Here is a 16,529-nt window from a genome sequence, read left to right as displayed (position 1 = left end):
CGCTTCACTGACACTATTAAGAGACCCTCCACGGTGGCTCAGTGGCCGAGGTGGTGTGCTATTGAGCCAGAGTGACGCGGGTTACACCCTGGTTGCTTAGGCCGTTTTCGTGGTGGAGGCGAGAACGCTATAATTCCCGTGTGTAAAGGCTTCGGCGCACCCTAACCATCCACTGCAGGTAGTCTAACTTTATCCATATCCCTCCACCTAGCTGAACAACTCATCCCTCACAATCCAATTTCGGCGCGTAAGACCCAGATTTGGCGCTAAATGGCGCGACAGTCAAGTGACGTGATGCGAAATGACAGCCAAGCTGTGGTGATTATTATGCGACAACGTTGCAAAGCGGCGGCTTGCTCAGGCGTATTTCTGGGCCTACTCATTTCGCTAGGCGAATGTACATACACGCGTGCTACGCGGCGCTTTTACAACTGCTCCTCGTCGGCTGCGGTAGCGAGCGCTCAAGGCCTCGCGACGTCAGCGGTTGACATGAAATGCGCCCCTCTGTACAGCACCCATTTCCCCTCCCCCAGTGCCAGTTGACAAGAGGGGTTCCGGACGAGCAGTAACGTCGGGACGAAAGTCATCATCCCCGTGCAGTCAGCCCGCCCTCGAGCCCCAACAAACCGTCAGCATGCAGCACCTCATGTCATTGTTGCTTGTTGAGGCCAGGAAACACCACGCTTGCCGGGGATGTAATCATGACACGCGAGTGCAGGGATGGTTTTTGTCACACGATTTTCTCCCTGAAACTGCACCAACCGTGGCGCGCATTTAGTCCACGTGTGCGCGCACTCTCAGCAGAACGTCCTGGCTGCGTTCGCTCTACCGTGATAACAACAGCTGAGTCCTCAGGAACTTTTCCTTGACCGACTTCCGTATGCCGGTAAAACTGCAACATTTGAAATCGGGGCCATTAGCTTTCCGCTTGTTTGTTTTGGCCAAAGCAAAACCCGCGTACGCCCTGCCACCAAACCGTTATCAATGCCGACGAGCACGAGAAGAATGTTATCGCAAACGGGCAGCGATTGCGCCCGCGCGGCTTCTGTCACCGAGAGCCGCGCCGACGCTTGCCTGGACGGCAGCGCCATTTGCCGCGCGCGCGCAGTTTTCGTCGTTTCAGCGGTCGCGCGGATATCCGTCCCCGCTTGCATTCGTGGCCGGACGGCAGCACCATTAGCCAGCCGCGCCTGGCTGAACGCCGAAGGACACCTCCTTTCAAGGCACGCCGACAGGGAAGTGGTCTCGGACCGATGCCACATCAGTAAATGCCCGCTATTTCAGGGCCGCGGTCGACCGAGTGGCGACAATCGAGCCAGTCACAGGATGATGAAACAAAGCCAAGCGAAGGCTTCAAACATCCGATAGATCTCGACGTCGTTTCTTTCGAACCTGCACTGATAATTTGGCAATGTGTGCATAAAGCGAGGAGGAATAAGCCCTTATTAAGTTCTAGATTAAGAACCGCTCGATGCTCTCCTTCTGTGTAGTCGCGCAGGATTGTTTATGTATTCCCGTGGCTAACCTAGCTGAGTGCAAGGTCGGAACACGAGTTTGCATAAGCAAGCAATGTTTTTCTGTCCCGCCCCTCCGTTTTATGTAGCTCTTTCGCATGCGTTTTTTTTTTTTTTGTGTGTGTTGTTGCTTATAATTTACGCTTACCAATAAAAATGGCGAGCAAAGAGTTATCTTCGCTGGTCGACTGTTTTTCTGCTCGTTCGAAAAGTTATCATTAGGAGTACGCTAATCTGAGTCATTTCTTTATGTCAGCGGGCGCACAGTGTGCTATGCTGCAGCACACCGCAAACTCTATGCGCGAGGTAAGCCCTGAGGTTGCGCTCCATGCGCGAGGCGAGCGCCGAATTTTTTATTCTGGGGCGTACATGTGTAACGTAGAAGCAGACCAACTCACCGTCCAGGACGAGGTACGTCATGCTGAGCTTGGCGGGGCATCCAAACGCACACATCCACTTGTGCGCACGAATCACGGACAGCGTGAAGGGCGAGTGTCGGCCAGGGAACAGCGTGGTACTCATCATGTTCGCTGGACGCTTCGCGTGGTGCATTCAACGTCGCCCTCTAACAACACCCGCTGTGTTTGAGCTAAGTCCCTTCAACGGCTTTTGTAGGGACTCTACTTTGAGCGTAGGCAATAGGCAGCAGGCAGGGCGCCCTGTTTAGCTTGCATCTCTCGTTCAGCTTGCCGAGGGCTACAGATACACTTCCGGAAAAAAGCAAGATTGTGGACTAGTTCTGCAAAAGGTGGGAGGTTGTGTATAACTGCATAAATTAGATGTTTGTTCAACCTCAGGCGCTGATATAGGCGGGAAAATCCGTAAATACCTGCGCTAATGCGCTGCATTTGAAGCAATTTGTTGCCTCAGCCATAAACCGGGAGCATTCTCCCGACCCGCCTCCCCCGCAGCCAGCGCCCTCAACTAATAGGGACTGGCAGACCTGCCACTGCGCGTGACTCCCTGCCACTCTGTATAACAGAACTCCACGATCGTGAAATTCGGGGAAGAGTAATTTCTTTCTGCGTCTGTATTTCTGCATTCTTGTAGGCTTCAACCACGAGGCAAAAAGAGGAGGGGGAGTACTACGGCAACTGTGCGTCGCTGAGGGCCAGCCCTCTCAATCTCCGACAAATCCTAGCAGGTCCGCAGGAGGGCTTGGGTGAGCAGCGGCATGGGGCAGCTTCTCAAACAAACGGCAAGCAAGATTACAGAAGGAGCATGTCACCCGTGCTACGAGGCACGAAAGACGGCTATGGTGTTTGGCGCCAATACAGAAAAGCATAGCTTGTGGAAGCAACGTGTGGGTCCGAGTCCTTTGAATAAGCACTGCCCTTCGTAAGAGGGGAACGGCGATATATGCAGCGGTTATTGGCAATGTGCCTGAGAATATCTTTGCCATCCTGATGAGCTCGTTGCCAAGCTTCGGCGATGACACAGGCGGATGAGAGCAACGGCCCCCAGGATGGCCACAAGTGTAATCGCGCAGCCAGATCGGCTATCTTGCTGCCATAGATAGCGTGGTGTACAGGGCCTCATTTAATACCAATTTTCTGACCAAACGGGCGGCAGTACTAACTGCCGTTTGGATGAAACGAAGTATGGCGCAGCCGGCCTCCGCAGCTCGACAAGCTGGATAGGCTGCCCGAGGATAAGTAGATGTGATGTTTGTTTAGGCTGGTCGCTCGTATACAGTCAAAAATGGTAGTTTTAACAATGCCCATAAGCACGAAACACCTACAAGGGTGTTTTGAGGTGTCTCTATGTCACCCCGTTGTACACATTCCGGGACATGGTGGTGCGCACGTACAAAACACCCATTTTTGGTTGTTTAGTTGCATACAAACACCTGTAACATCGATAACAATAGCACCGGGTATTAGGGTGTTTTAACATCAGAGAACCCTTCCGTAGAATTCGCCGAAACCGGTTTTAGGTAGCAGAGGCGAAAAGAAAAGTTTCTCACGCACAGAATGGAACCACCGTTCTCTTCGCCAGAGTCCGAACGCGTTACCGCTTGTCCACCGTCTCGTGCGATCTGGCTGCGCCAAATACTAAACTATAGGCAAGCGCTGTAAGCGTGCGGCACTTCGCACCCGGTGTTTTTGTAGTTATTGCTCCTGTCAGAATTTCTAGGGGGCGAGGACTTGTGTTTTGTACTGCTTGTTCTGGGAAACATGACTCACCTTCTATACCAAGTAAAAGCCGACCAGCAGTGTTGTGATATTTAAACCATGGTCTGTTTCTTGTAGAAATCCGTCTTGACGAAGAACAGCGTCACAAGCTGTTTCTTAGTACACCCTGCACATCTAACATGCTTCCCATCTTCGTGTAAGCGAGTGATCATAATGCAAGTAAAATGGTCAAAAACCACACCTTATTTTGTCAATGTAAGCTTCGATATTCTTAGCCTGACATTTAAGGTTGGTGCCGGTACCCCGTCGGCATTAAGTAGCCCGCCTGACTTTTGCATCTGTTTAATTGCCATTGTGTTGTGTGCAAAACATTTGTGTTCGTGGAATGAAGGCTTTCATGAAGGCGTTTGAAGTGCTGTGCGGTTTTCGCTTGTCGTTATTAGTAGTACCGGCGTAGGTTGTATTCTTCGCTTCCACCGTTTAATTTACCATTAAAGTTGCCTTTTGTGCGACGCGCCACTAAATATTTCGATGGTTCCCGGCCGCGGCGGCTGCTTTCTTATGGAGGCGAAAAGCAAATAGCCCGTATGTACGATATTTCGGTGCACGTTAAAGATATCCCCGGGTGGTCAAAATTAATCCGGAGCCCTCCACTACGGCGCACCTCATCGCTTGCGTTGCGTCGGCGCGTTAAACGCTACAATCAATCTATAAATATTTCGATATCTTTGTGTTATCGCTACAGACATCTGTAAAAAAAAAAAAAAAAGACTACCTGCACATCCACCTTCTTGGAACATTTTTTTACAGATGAAAAAAAAAATACCAGCTTTTTTGCTCGCTGCGACAACGTGTGTTGGCATTGTGTTGGTTGTAATGGACGCACAATGGGGGATATTAGCTGTTGCGCGTGCAGAAGTAGCACATGAGGACGGCATCTAGATGGTGGTTTTGGGGCGATCGTGCTGATTAGATTGATGTGGCCTGCACTAGCAGTGGTCAGATTTGTGCTGGCGAACTGTATTCGCTTAACTCTTCCCTCCCTCCCAACTGCGCTCTTCCCACCTCCTCCCCCACCTTGTCTCTTATCGCCGAGGGTTCGCACGCGTGTGCCTCGGCGTAAAAGGCTACGCATAGCAACGCAAAATGGGTCAATCATGCTATTGGTAAATGAACATCTCTTCTGCGCATACATTACGAGTCCACTGCCTCTGCGTATTTAATTGTACTCGTTACTACATCCAGCACCCTCTCGGCTAACGCTAGCGCGGCACGGTGACTGACGCTCAACGCCATTGCACCTGAATGCTTGCCCCTTAGCTGCCGCTATGTGAATGCATGCGGTCAACTGCCGTGAGTGGCTTAATTGGTGATGGCCCCCTTTCCAAAGAATAAGACCTTAGTTCGATTACGATGGGTAATTCCACTGAATTACCTTTTTTTTTTCTAGCTGTTATTTTCTTCATTCAGCGTAAAAAGCTAGACAGGAGGCAAACCACGGAGTATTCGCCAATGAAAACCTGGAAACCATTACACCCTGCATGTTGGGTCTTCCTATTAAACAATACACCCAATCGTGCGCCGTTAAATGTTTTAGGGGTTAGGTGCTTAGGATGGTGGAAACACCCCGTGCATGAGATGTTGGGGTGTGTTGCGCAACCTTTTCCCATAAGGGGTGTAACATACTTTTACAGTGTGGCGCCCGCTGATGCGCTACTCCGTTTGAACATTTCTCAAAGGGGACTCACCTGATAACATTCCCGTGGGACTTGCTACACTCGGTAACAACTTAAGAACGGCAACGGAAGTTGGCGCTGTGTCTCATCACCGCAGCCGGATGTTATTGCCGCGAGACGCAAGTAGTGCATTAGTACTGGGAATATTTTGAACGTGGCACGAGCCGTTTCCGTGATTTTTTGGACATACTATGCTTATTAAGTACTGCAGCGACGACAACCAAACTATTTAGTGACACTAAACCAAACTATATACGTGAGAAAGAATCGATAAAACAAAATGTATTTCTTGTTTAATTTTTATTTCAGTAAATAAATGACATATTTCTAAAAGAAGCAAATTAGGCCGTTAGGAACACGTTGATGTATCTGTGAAACTTTTTGTTCACGATGCTTAAGCCCGTGGGTCATGAATAACCTAGTAAGGAATGTGATGTGGAGATTTTGTAGATGGGAGTTGGCACCAGTTGCCTCCCAACTGGGACCAGTTGTTCCCCATTTCCTTCCCGTTGGGACCAGTTGATTTCCATTTGGGACCAGCTGATCCCAGTTCAGACCAGTCGAAAACCAGTCGAAGATTTTCACTAGGGATATAGAATGTGGCCTCGCGGTGAATTATAGTTTTGAGTACTAAACGCGGAGACCCCAATATCAGCAAAAATTATGACTTACGACGCGTTCTGAAGTAAAGCTCACACAGTTGCAGCTTCTCCAGGCATCTCGTTTTATGCACCGGTCGCTCTTAGCGGTGGCCTTAATCGCACTGGTGTTTGCAACGGAAAAGAGGGAATAAACACCTTTAATCTCGAGCTCAATGGCGCAGGAGCGATCGCTCAGTGCTAGCAATCAAGGCTGCTTTGTTGCTGCAGGTCGTACAGTCCACAAAGGCGGGTGGCAAAATAGTTTAATTTTGAGCCCGGGAATCAATATTCTGCGCGATGGCACCGAAGTATTGGTAGATGTTTTAGTTAAAAAGCTGGAAGGAACACTTTGCCTTGCGATGGGTGGGCATTTCGGTAGTTCGCCGAGGAGTCCTGCTGTTGAACACGAGGGTGCAAGGGTTCAAAATTTGTTAAATTTATCTATCTCCCGGCGTGCGGGGGAGGTGCGCGCCCACTTGGCGCGCTCGTGTTTCCACTCGCCGGGAATACACTGCGTGGGGCATCGCTTTCCTAGCTGATAAACAGACAAGATGGACGCCTTGTTTACACGCGAGGGCAGGCTGCACTACCAACGCAAAATGCCAGCAGCAGATCGCTGTGCGAACAGGATCAACGAAATTGGCTATTTTGGCGCATATTTCACGTGCCTGACGCACGCTGTACGAAAACCCGGACTAGGGGGTCTAGCTTGCGCCGTCTCATTGCGTGGTTCAGAAGATTTGAAATGTTTCGCTTATTATTTTTATTTTTTATTATAATTTACATACGTTTGCGCGCGCACGCGCATTTGCGCGACCGGAGCGGATAGCCTTCAACGAGCTTGTCAGAAATTCGTCTGGCGCCAACTGCCGGTCGAAGCAGACGGCCTACCACCACACTTTCCCGAAAGACTGCCAAACGCAGAAAATGCAGTCGCAAACCCCTTACACGCGCACACGTCAACACGCCACAGGCAAGGCCTGTGCTTACGTGTCGCTAGCGTCGTTAACCTTGGCGTCGAGCGTCAAGCGAGCGTTGCTATGGCGAGATGGCGCTGCGGTTCCTTGTTGGCCCGGTAGTACTCCGCACGTTGCGTCGCCGCCAGCTTCAGCTGCGTGTTGTTCGTCGGCGGTGGTCGTACGTCGGCGAGGCAGCTGCAGTTCACCGGCGTCTCTCTGCAACAGATGATTTCACTCAATCGTCCACGCTCCTAAAGACCTGCTGCGTCCAGCTGCCGAGGACAACTCTGCTTCGCTGTCGTTTTTCAATACTAACCTCATCATGCCGAATATCAGCTGTAACTTCGAGACAGTGAGTACACGTCTGGCCTTATGTTGGTCACGGCTGTAAAGATTACAGCAATTTTAAGTCATCATAAATGACCGTACGATATACAAGAGACTATCAAAGTCGCATCTTTGTCTTCCACATCTTGGAAAAATGATGTCCTTTTTTTTTGCGTCTGCTGACCCCATAGTTTCATTCAACTTTCTCCCAGAACGGCTGATCGAGCCGTTTTGTTGACACGACTGGCGTCAGCGGGTCGAAATTCCTGCGTTTTCTTTCGCGAGCGTAATATCGCGGGCACGGCTTGCTTTTTGTGGGCTATGTGTTGAGAAGCATGGGGGCGTGGACTCCGGTATGATTATGTGCCTACAAGGACAAAATTTCCGTCGTGCCTGGCAATTCTGGGCGGCCTTGCACGGCCCGACTGCCGTGACCTAAAAGCGTCGTTTGCGGCAGGATGTGATGAAAGGGAAACCACTTTACTGCCGCACGCTCCAAAGCGATCTGGCGTCCTCCAGATGGAACTTCGTGGCGGCAGCAGACTGAGATGAGAGGCTGCGCGAGAATGTATTGCTTAATCGACTCGATATACCGGCCTTTCTTTTATCTTTTTTTTTATAAACGCAGGAAACGCGGCTTTTTAAAATACGTATAAATTCCCATTACTAAAGCACATGCAGTAATTTAGGATTTGCTAGTACATTGCGTAGTTGCGCCAAGGTTGGTGCTGTAAAGAAAGTAAAATAGGATTTTTGCAAAAAGGAATTCAACTTTTGAGATGAAGCATTGTGCTGAACTCAGAGCTCTCACTGGCTTTTATCTCCCATCACAAGCTTTCTCATGATAGGTTACTAGCTCTTGCATTGTTTCTTTAGCTCAAAACATTGTGTGTTCATTAAACTTAATTAGTATCACTTGTAGGGGCCTGGGAGAGGGGTGCACAGACACCATGATTACACGTTAGCAAGGGCAGTGTTCACTAATAAAGCCACAGGGAGCTGAGCGTAATTTTCTTAAGCATTGTGGAATGAATCCATTGGGAAATGAATGCAAAGCTGTGCATGTTAAACCAATCAAACTGCCTGTGGGCTGGAAGCTGTTGTTTTTCAACTCAAGTGGCAGAGGTTTGGCACATGTGTGGGGACGCACGCTAATGCAGCCTTCTCAGCATGTGTCCGAGTTGCGTAGGGCATTCGTCGGTGCCCTTTGGCTTTTTGTAAAGTGCGATGTTTTATTCAAAACATATTTCACACGCTTTTGTGAGTGGCCCAGTTAAAATATGAAGCTGACTTTTAATGGAAGGCTGACTGAACAGTAATGCTAACAGACTGGCCTGTGGGAGTTTACACAAGTAGAGGGTGTTTAACCATGTTGCTGACATTTTAATACACCTTCACTGTAAGGCTTTTTAGCTTGAATCAAACTTTCGTTCACTCTCGTAGCATTGAAATTAAACACATTTGTGCAATGTGTCGTTTGGCTTTATTTTCTCTGTGAGCAGCTGCCAGTATTCACAAAAAATTTCTAGCCGAAAAAAAAAAAAAATTCAGCCAAGCGGAAATTTGTGCTGGTTAGCACAAACTTGTGAAAGTAACGCATGGACGGGAAGAAAGAAGGACACCAGGGTGAAGTGCTGACTAACAACAAGGTCCTTTCTTTCCACTTTCCACAAATTGTGTATAAAGGCACGCTGAGGGCCAAACACAAACAAGGCGTACATGCATTACTAGGCTAGGGAGTTCAACTAATCCAATTTTTATTTATAGTAGTATCAATAAGGGAGTCCTCAAACACGTCTCATTGTATTCGTGAAATTTCTGCGCTTCACAAATCTCACGAGTTCATTGGTCCCTATAAGTTTTGACTATTTTGCACCACTCGCATAAAGGCATGCACTCACATTCTTTGCAATTAGCTGATAGGTGACTGTTTGGAATGAAAACATGTTAAAACGCATACGAAACAGTCGTATATCATCTCATTGTAAAGGCTGTGGGTGCATGCCTTTATTGGTGGAGTGGAAAATAATCAAAGCTTATAGGGACCAATGAACTCGTGAGATTTGTGAAGCGTACAACATTCATGAACACGATGACACGTGTGAGAGTGCTCCATCATGCGCACTACTATTAAAAGAAATTAGATGTCAGAATCCCTGGCCCAGTAATGTATGTGTGCCTTTTGTTCGTGTTACTTCCTCAGCCTGCCTTTATAAGCCATTCACGGGAATGAAGGATTCGACCCACAGTGGTGGCTCAGTGGCTAAGGCGTTGCACAGCTGAGCACGAGGTCGCGGGTTCGATTCCTGGCCGCGGCGGCCGCTTTTCTGATAGAGGCAAAAAGTGAAAATGCCCGTGTGTGCAAGATATCGGCGCACATTAATGATCCCCAGGTGGTCAAAATTAATCCGGAGCCCTCCACTACGGCGCGCCTCATTGCCTGCGTTGCGTCGGCGCGTTAAACCCTACAATCAATCATCGGGAATGAAGCATTCGGATTTTAGTCAGCGCTTCAACCTGTTTTCCTTTCTCCGTTCTGTCTGGGCAGTGCTCCTACGAGTCGGAAAGAAGAAATCGAGATTTTAAGCTACTGCTTGTTGCATTTTGGTGTACGATTTATTTAAAACATTTGTCCTTTAATGCAGAATCATTAATTCTTGAGGGATGAATTGAGTTACCAACAGTGCTGGGAGTGGTGTAGGGTGGTATCTTATTAAACTTACCGGTAAGCAACGTTCATCTCGTGATGTCTGTGCGTTCAGCAACCCAAAAAAAAGCTCATAATTACCTGTACAACTGACTGACTGCTTTTTTTGTATGCGTATGATTCAGGCGTGGATCCAGGTATCAACCTATTTCAGACAACCATGTGACCCATTCAAAAAAGGCTCCCTCCTTGCTGCCACATTGCTCTCTTTGAAGGGGAAAATTGGCTGTGGGAAAAAAGTGATTAGTACACAACCACTAAGGTGGAGGTTGCGTCAGTCAATATCACGCCTAACAAAAAGTTAGAAGTGAGGGGTGCTTTGCTTGCCATGGACAACGATGGTCCCCGCCGTGGTCCAGAAAAATTGCACGTGCCAAAAAATCAGTGTCGAGGGGGAAGGGGGAATCGCCTCCGCCCCCCTGCTTGGATTCCGACACTAGCGCAATGGGCATGTAGCCTGAAGCTTGTGAATTTAAAAATTGATGAAATAAGTTAGGATGTTTTTTGTCTAGGTACACCAAATTTGTGATTAGCTGCTATTGCTGACACATCGGTGTCAGTCACATTGCTTTTAATTCAGTCAGCGGTAGTGCTGGGTCGTAACATGGTGTCTGTTTTTGATTTGCCTGCAGAACCACAAGTCGACCAATGTGGTCTTCCAAAAACACCATGTCACCCGAGACAAGAGAGGCCAGATCATGGGCCAGAAGGGAGGCTTCCGTGGCTGCACCATCTGGTTCACAGGTATGCCTCCTTGGAGGGGGATCCACTCAGTGACCGCTCGTGGTGCTGGCCAACAATCGGCTGAGCCATGCTCATAGGCCACTTCTCCAAGACTGCCACAGAGGATGGTGCCTTGTAAAAATGACTGCGTATATGTTTTTACGTTTGTACTTGTTGCTTTAAGGAAATAATTTCAAACAAAAAATTTGCATCTTCTGTAGTTGACCACTTTGGACTGCATTTCAAGGATATTAGGGTTCTGCAGTCTGCATGTTACAAAATTTTATTCTTAGCATCGTTACAAAGTTTGAAAAAAAAAAAAAAAAAAGAAATTGTGAGGTTTTATGGTTTACCGTAATAAGTACTGTAATAGATATCCTGTCAATAGCAGGTATATTGTCAGCACTGTTTATAATTGGTAAGAAAAAAAATTGGCCCATATCAGCCACTTCATTGCAAATGTCGTCGAAAGACAATAGTCTTTTGCTGCCCCTTGGTTCACGATTTAGACCCGCGTTCGTGAACCTGTGAGGGTAGGGGTAACCTCCAGCCGAGAGACGACATGCAGCGTGCTGGTGGTGACGGTGACTGACCCCCGAGCAGCCGTGCTCGGCGGTGTTTATTGCCCGGCCACACACAATGTTGCCCACCTAGCCTGGTGGGGCCACTGAACTTAGCGGCCAACGAATATCAGGGATGGGGGGCGCCACACACTTGTCACAGTCTGTTGATCGGTTATTACCCGAGCAAGATAATTTTAGCCAGTAATCGTTGCCAAAATTTTTCTTAAAAAAAAAAAAAAGACCTTTTGAGTTTGAACAAAAACACCTACAGCTAAACTTGAAAATTTCCTTCGTTATCACAGCCTCAGTAGCTTTTTCTATGAGTCCTTAGTGAAGTGCACAAAAACAAAGTTAAAAATGCCCAAGATCGTTAGCGTTCATGCCTGTTTTTATTTTATTTATACGATAGCCTTGGATGTATCAGGGCCGGTGAAATATTTGTAGTTAAGCCCTGTTGTGCCAGTTTTGGCTCAGTAGTGTGGCTTTTATGGAATGTTCTGTTGGCTGAACATGCAAAGCACCCGGTTAAGTTAATGGACTTTTTTCCAGTAGCGCTCTGCGCATGCGTTACTCGCTCCAAGCAAGCGATCTGCCATTTTTGGGAGGCGAAATGTAAACAAAACGATGCCGTATTGGATCAGCCAGTTGCTAGTTAGCCAGCTAAGCGCTGCCCCGTTTTTTGAGCTCTGAACGACAGGTAGGTGTTATGGCTGACATTGGGTAGTTTCTCTGCCACCAAACCCATGCGTGGTGCCCGGGACAGCTTCAGCTGCACAGGGCCGGCGGGAAAAGAAGGGGCATGTTATCCCCCAAGTGTGGTTTGGGCAGCCACCGCTAAAGGGTTGCACTACTGGAAGAAGGTCCATTATGTAGCTTGTATTGTGCAGTATTCAAGGAAGGCCAGAAAGACAGGGGCTGTATCTGACCTCCCATCTAGTGGGCTGCTGCTGTCTTTCTGGGTGGGGCTCCTATAACTTGCGTAAATCACAGCAAGAAGCCACATGCTGTAGATGTGTTCAGACCATCTTAGGCGAACCCAAGAGCTCCACGAGTCTATAATGCGTGTGGCCTCCTTGTGAAAGTCAACCCTATTTGGAGAGAAAACAAAAGTTGGAGCATATTTGTGCATTGCAAAGGTCTCTCATTTCACGTTTACGTGTAGCTGCTTGTTTAATGTTTTGTTATAATAATCAGGGTGTTTAACAGAGAAAAAAAAACTGGTTCAGTTTGAGTGGCTTTATATCATTCCAGTACCTACGCCTTACCAAACCAGTTCATGAGCGTCTGACCATTTCGTGCACTGTTTTAGTAAGGCACACACACACACACGCACACACACACACACACGCACACGCACGCACACACGCGCGCGCACACACGCGCACACACGCGCGCGCGCGCGCGCACACACACACACACACACGCGCGCACGCGCACGCGCACGCACACGCACACGCACACGCACACGCACACGCACACGCACACGCACACACACACACACACGGAAAGTAGGGCATTCGCTGTGCGAGCAAAGAGAACCTTTTCTGGTGAGCCCATAAACGCGTAGCAGTGATCGAGGGGTAGCTGTATTGTGCTGCGGCACAGATGCGGACATTATAGATTACGTTCCTACTATGTGTGACCGCCAAGCTATATAGATGACACCATGATAACGTTGTGGATAGAGCACGTCGAAAGTGCATGAACATGTGATAAAGCCAGGTGCAAAATATGTGGCTGGTGCTCAGAGGCTCTAGTTGGGCACCCTGAAGTCAACTAATCAAGCCATGTGCAGGCAAGAAAGTTGTAATTTTGACTCCTTGCATTGTGTTCAGTTGCCTGCTAGGGTGTTTAAAACTCCCTTGTAAATAGATTGCAATCATCGAAAGGCACAAAAAAATTCTGTTGGCAAATAGTCTAAGGACTGTATATATGGCGTCCTGGCGTCGTGGTTGGCTGACAGTGCCTTGGCCAATGCAACTGGGAATGCAAAGCAAATATGAACACCATTGCTTTTCATGAAACAGATCATTTTCTTGCATAGAACTCAAAAGTTAGAAAGCATTATTGAGCATAGTCATCATCTTCAGATTGTCAGTCAGTATTTTCTTTTAATAAGCTTTATTTAACATTCAGCGACTGCGTTGAGGTTCTTCTCACTGATGTGTATTTTGAGACAGCAACTGTCAATAAGGGTGTGTGTGAGAATACATCTGCTTCACCTGACACCTGCCATTGAATCTTCTGCGGTAATCTGGAATCCAACGCCAAGTAATGCAGTTACAAGTTGGAAGTGGTAATGTAGCGCTGGGTGCAGGAGACAGAGCTCTTATTTGTAGGGGGGTGTTCAATTTCAACAACAGCCCGCCTCCTTTATAACAGGAGTAGCTGCAGAATCGAGTTGGGCTCGTCAAAAATTTCCGTCTCCAGAAGCGAAGCAGTGCTAAAACAGCAAAAAAAGGCAGACGGGACGAGCACAGCACAAACGGGGCGTAGCCCGATCTGTCTGCTTTTCTGCACTTTGTGTCCACCTTAGCGCCACCCCTGCAAGGTCGGGGGAAATAGTTTCTTGCAAAACTAAATGTTCATGCCATGCACTAACAGTTTCCTGTATTGTATCTATTATCATTGTCTTGGAATTCATTAAAAAGCAAAGTTGTCCGCTCTAGGTGCCCTTATGAACTCTCCGCTGTCCGCTCTAGGTGCCCTTATGTACCATGCCTCATGGTGCTCGCTGCCTGTGCAATGATGACATGTGAGAGGTCAGACAATTAAAGGGATATGTGAAGAAAATTCTGCGTTCCCGTTTTGTGCTTATTCAGTAGTTGAAGGCGGCGAAAAAACAAAAGAAAAAAAATAGAAATGAGTCTATTCAATCTTCATTTGGATTAATTGACAACCGTATTCACCGGCTTTTGTTCCTTTTTTACACCCTGGAAAGAAACACGCTTCTCAAGTATTCACACTTTCAGTTTGTACAGCTGTTTTTAAACTAATGAAGCGCAACAAGTTGGCACTTTGAAGGCTCTTGCTGATGGGCGGTGCAGCAAGCTTGTGGCCTGCTTGCTCCTGAACAGTCGCAGCAAGGCCCATGTGGGGAAGAGCAAAGCTGATGTCTTACCACCCGCAAGCGGCACAGAAAGCAATATTTCACTTGCGAAGCCTTGCACTTTGTGCACGCAACCGGCGGCAATGTGCGCTTGCAATATTGGTGTGCATTTCTTTGCTTACTTCATGGCCGAGAGTAGTGTTTATTCTCTTGTGAGTGATCAAAAGGGGGAAAATGTGTGAGGGATTACAGGGTTGGTGGTGCGTGAAAGAGAAATGCCCCAAATGACAGTGACTGCACATTATCAACATTGCATGTGGTTGCACTGATTGTTCGTAGAGCGGCAACTGGTTTCTTTTTTCGGTTCAATTCTGGTCCAGGTGCAGCATGCTAAAAATAATGCTTTTCATTGCGGTTCAGTTCTGGCAGAAATACCTGTTTGGTTCTAGTTTTCACTTGAGGTTCTATTCTGGTGCGGTGCCCTGGTAATAAGATCTTTCTTTTGTATCTTTTATATGGCATAAGTAGTTGCACTGCTGGGATAACCAGGTGCATGGGAAACTTTGCAAGCCTGCCCCTGGGCGGTGCCCTGTCGCGAGGAAAAGGCCGCCCCACAAGGTTCTCTCTCTGGCGCTTTGCGATGCAGGGCTGTCAGGTGCGGGCAAGACGACTGTGTCCTTTGGTGTGGAGGAGTACCTCTGCCTGCACGGAATTCCAGCCTATGCACTTGATGGAGACAACATAAGGCATGGGCTCAACAAGAACCTAGGCTTCTCTTCCCAGGACAGGGAAGAGAACATTCGCCGGGTGGCTGAGGTTGCCAAGCTCTTCGCCGACAGTGGCGTCGTCTGTCTCACCAGCTTCATCAGTCCCTTCTCAAAGGTGAGTGCTCACCGCCAAGGGCTCACTTACTGCCTGTGACAAAGGGACACGGCTAGTGTCGAGGTTGACCGAGACTGCGCCGGTTAGGTCTGAGTGGTCCTCGATGCCTGGAGGGTTCCCGATCCTGTGGCATACAGTTCTCACATTTCAGCTGCTAGGGCTGGTTCTTTTATGTTTGCTTGTTTTTGTAGATTGCAATTTCATTTATCTTGTTCTACAAATTGCATGTATTTCACTTATCTACACTGCTTGTATTTTTCAGCACTTAACCTTCTCTTTGTCCTGGTATGACCAGCACACATGTCGGCCCAAGATGACATGCATATCTGAGTAAAGTTGCAGAATGTACACTCTCAAACCGCAGTGAACTATGACGCAATCACATGTGCAGAGACAGGCTACAAATGGCACAGTGGATGCAAGCCGGTGCCTGCACTTTATTCAAAATTATTTCTCTTATGTTTGTACACCAAAACAGAGCCTTAGAGCAGTGGTATAAAAAAAAACGAATATTTAGATAGGTAAATAGATAAGGGATGGGGAGATAGAGAAAGAAGCAAGAAAAGCATGTGCACTGTGTGCGGAGAAAAAAGAAAAACGTGCAGACAGAATCTACGAAACAAACTACCATATTTATTCGATTATAAGGCGAGGGTGCAGTCTGGAGAGTAAAAAAAATTGCCATATATATGTATATATATATATATATATATATACATATATATTATATATATACTGAGCTTCGAATATAGGGCGGGTAATGAATTTGAGACTACGGATTTTGGAAAAAAAATCTCGCCTTGTATTTGAATAAATATGGTACACTGACTATCCCGAAAAGCATTGAAAATCTCCCTTTTGGGGCAAAGCAAGTGCACAATGTTCAGCAACAATTTATCCCCTCTTCCTAGCCACAGCAGGTGTTTGCACCTAGAAATGCTTAGATTAAAAAATGGTGGCATACAAGGACACACACAATTGTTTACCGGCATGTGTGGCGTACTCCCTCGCACAGGGCTTTCAGCACACCCAACAGCTTGCCACCTGAAGTAGTCATGGCCTCAGCTGACCAGAACACTTTCAGTATATTTTGTATTGATAAGACAGGCATCTTTATGCAGCACCCTAGTCCATGCAGAAAAAAGACTTAAAAAAAAAAAAAACTAGAACCGCATGACACGTGTCAGACTCCCTGAATCATGCCGAGATGCCTAGCACTTCCCCGTGACATCCGAAAACCCCACTGGGAGTCCTGCGGACCCTGCTGCACTGCCATTGTTTAGCGGCTCCACT

The 16,529-nt window shown here is 47.6% G+C and overlaps 1 protein-coding gene across 2 annotated transcripts in view; it reads left to right on the top strand.

Moving 5' to 3' along the window:
- The window catches only part of Papss (3'-phosphoadenosine 5'-phosphosulfate synthase), a 64,451-nt gene that overhangs the window by 32,068 nt on the left and 15,854 nt on the right, over positions 1 to 16,529 (top strand). Inside the window, exons 1-3 of one of the 2 annotated variants that reach the window (XM_077683760.1) lie at positions 7,117 to 7,337; positions 10,652 to 10,763; positions 15,001 to 15,236. In XM_077683760.1, the coding sequence (XP_077539886.1) occupies positions 7,308 to 7,337; positions 10,652 to 10,763; positions 15,001 to 15,236 (378 nt within the window). In that variant the 5' untranslated portion in view covers positions 7,117 to 7,307. Of the gene's footprint in view, positions 1 to 7,116; positions 7,338 to 10,651; positions 10,764 to 15,000; positions 15,237 to 16,529 lie in introns of those variants that run through there. The other variant, XM_077683767.1, reaches the window with a different exon arrangement.

The sequence above is a fragment of the Haemaphysalis longicornis genome, unplaced genomic scaffold, assembly GCF_048455015.1.
Source record: "Haemaphysalis longicornis isolate Haplotype H1 unplaced genomic scaffold, Haemaphysalis longicornis Haplotype H1 scaffold_1, whole genome shotgun sequence".
Lineage (NCBI taxonomy): Eukaryota > Metazoa > Arthropoda > Arachnida > Ixodida > Ixodidae > Haemaphysalis > Haemaphysalis longicornis.
This window is presented reverse-complemented; position numbering and strand designations above follow the sequence as displayed.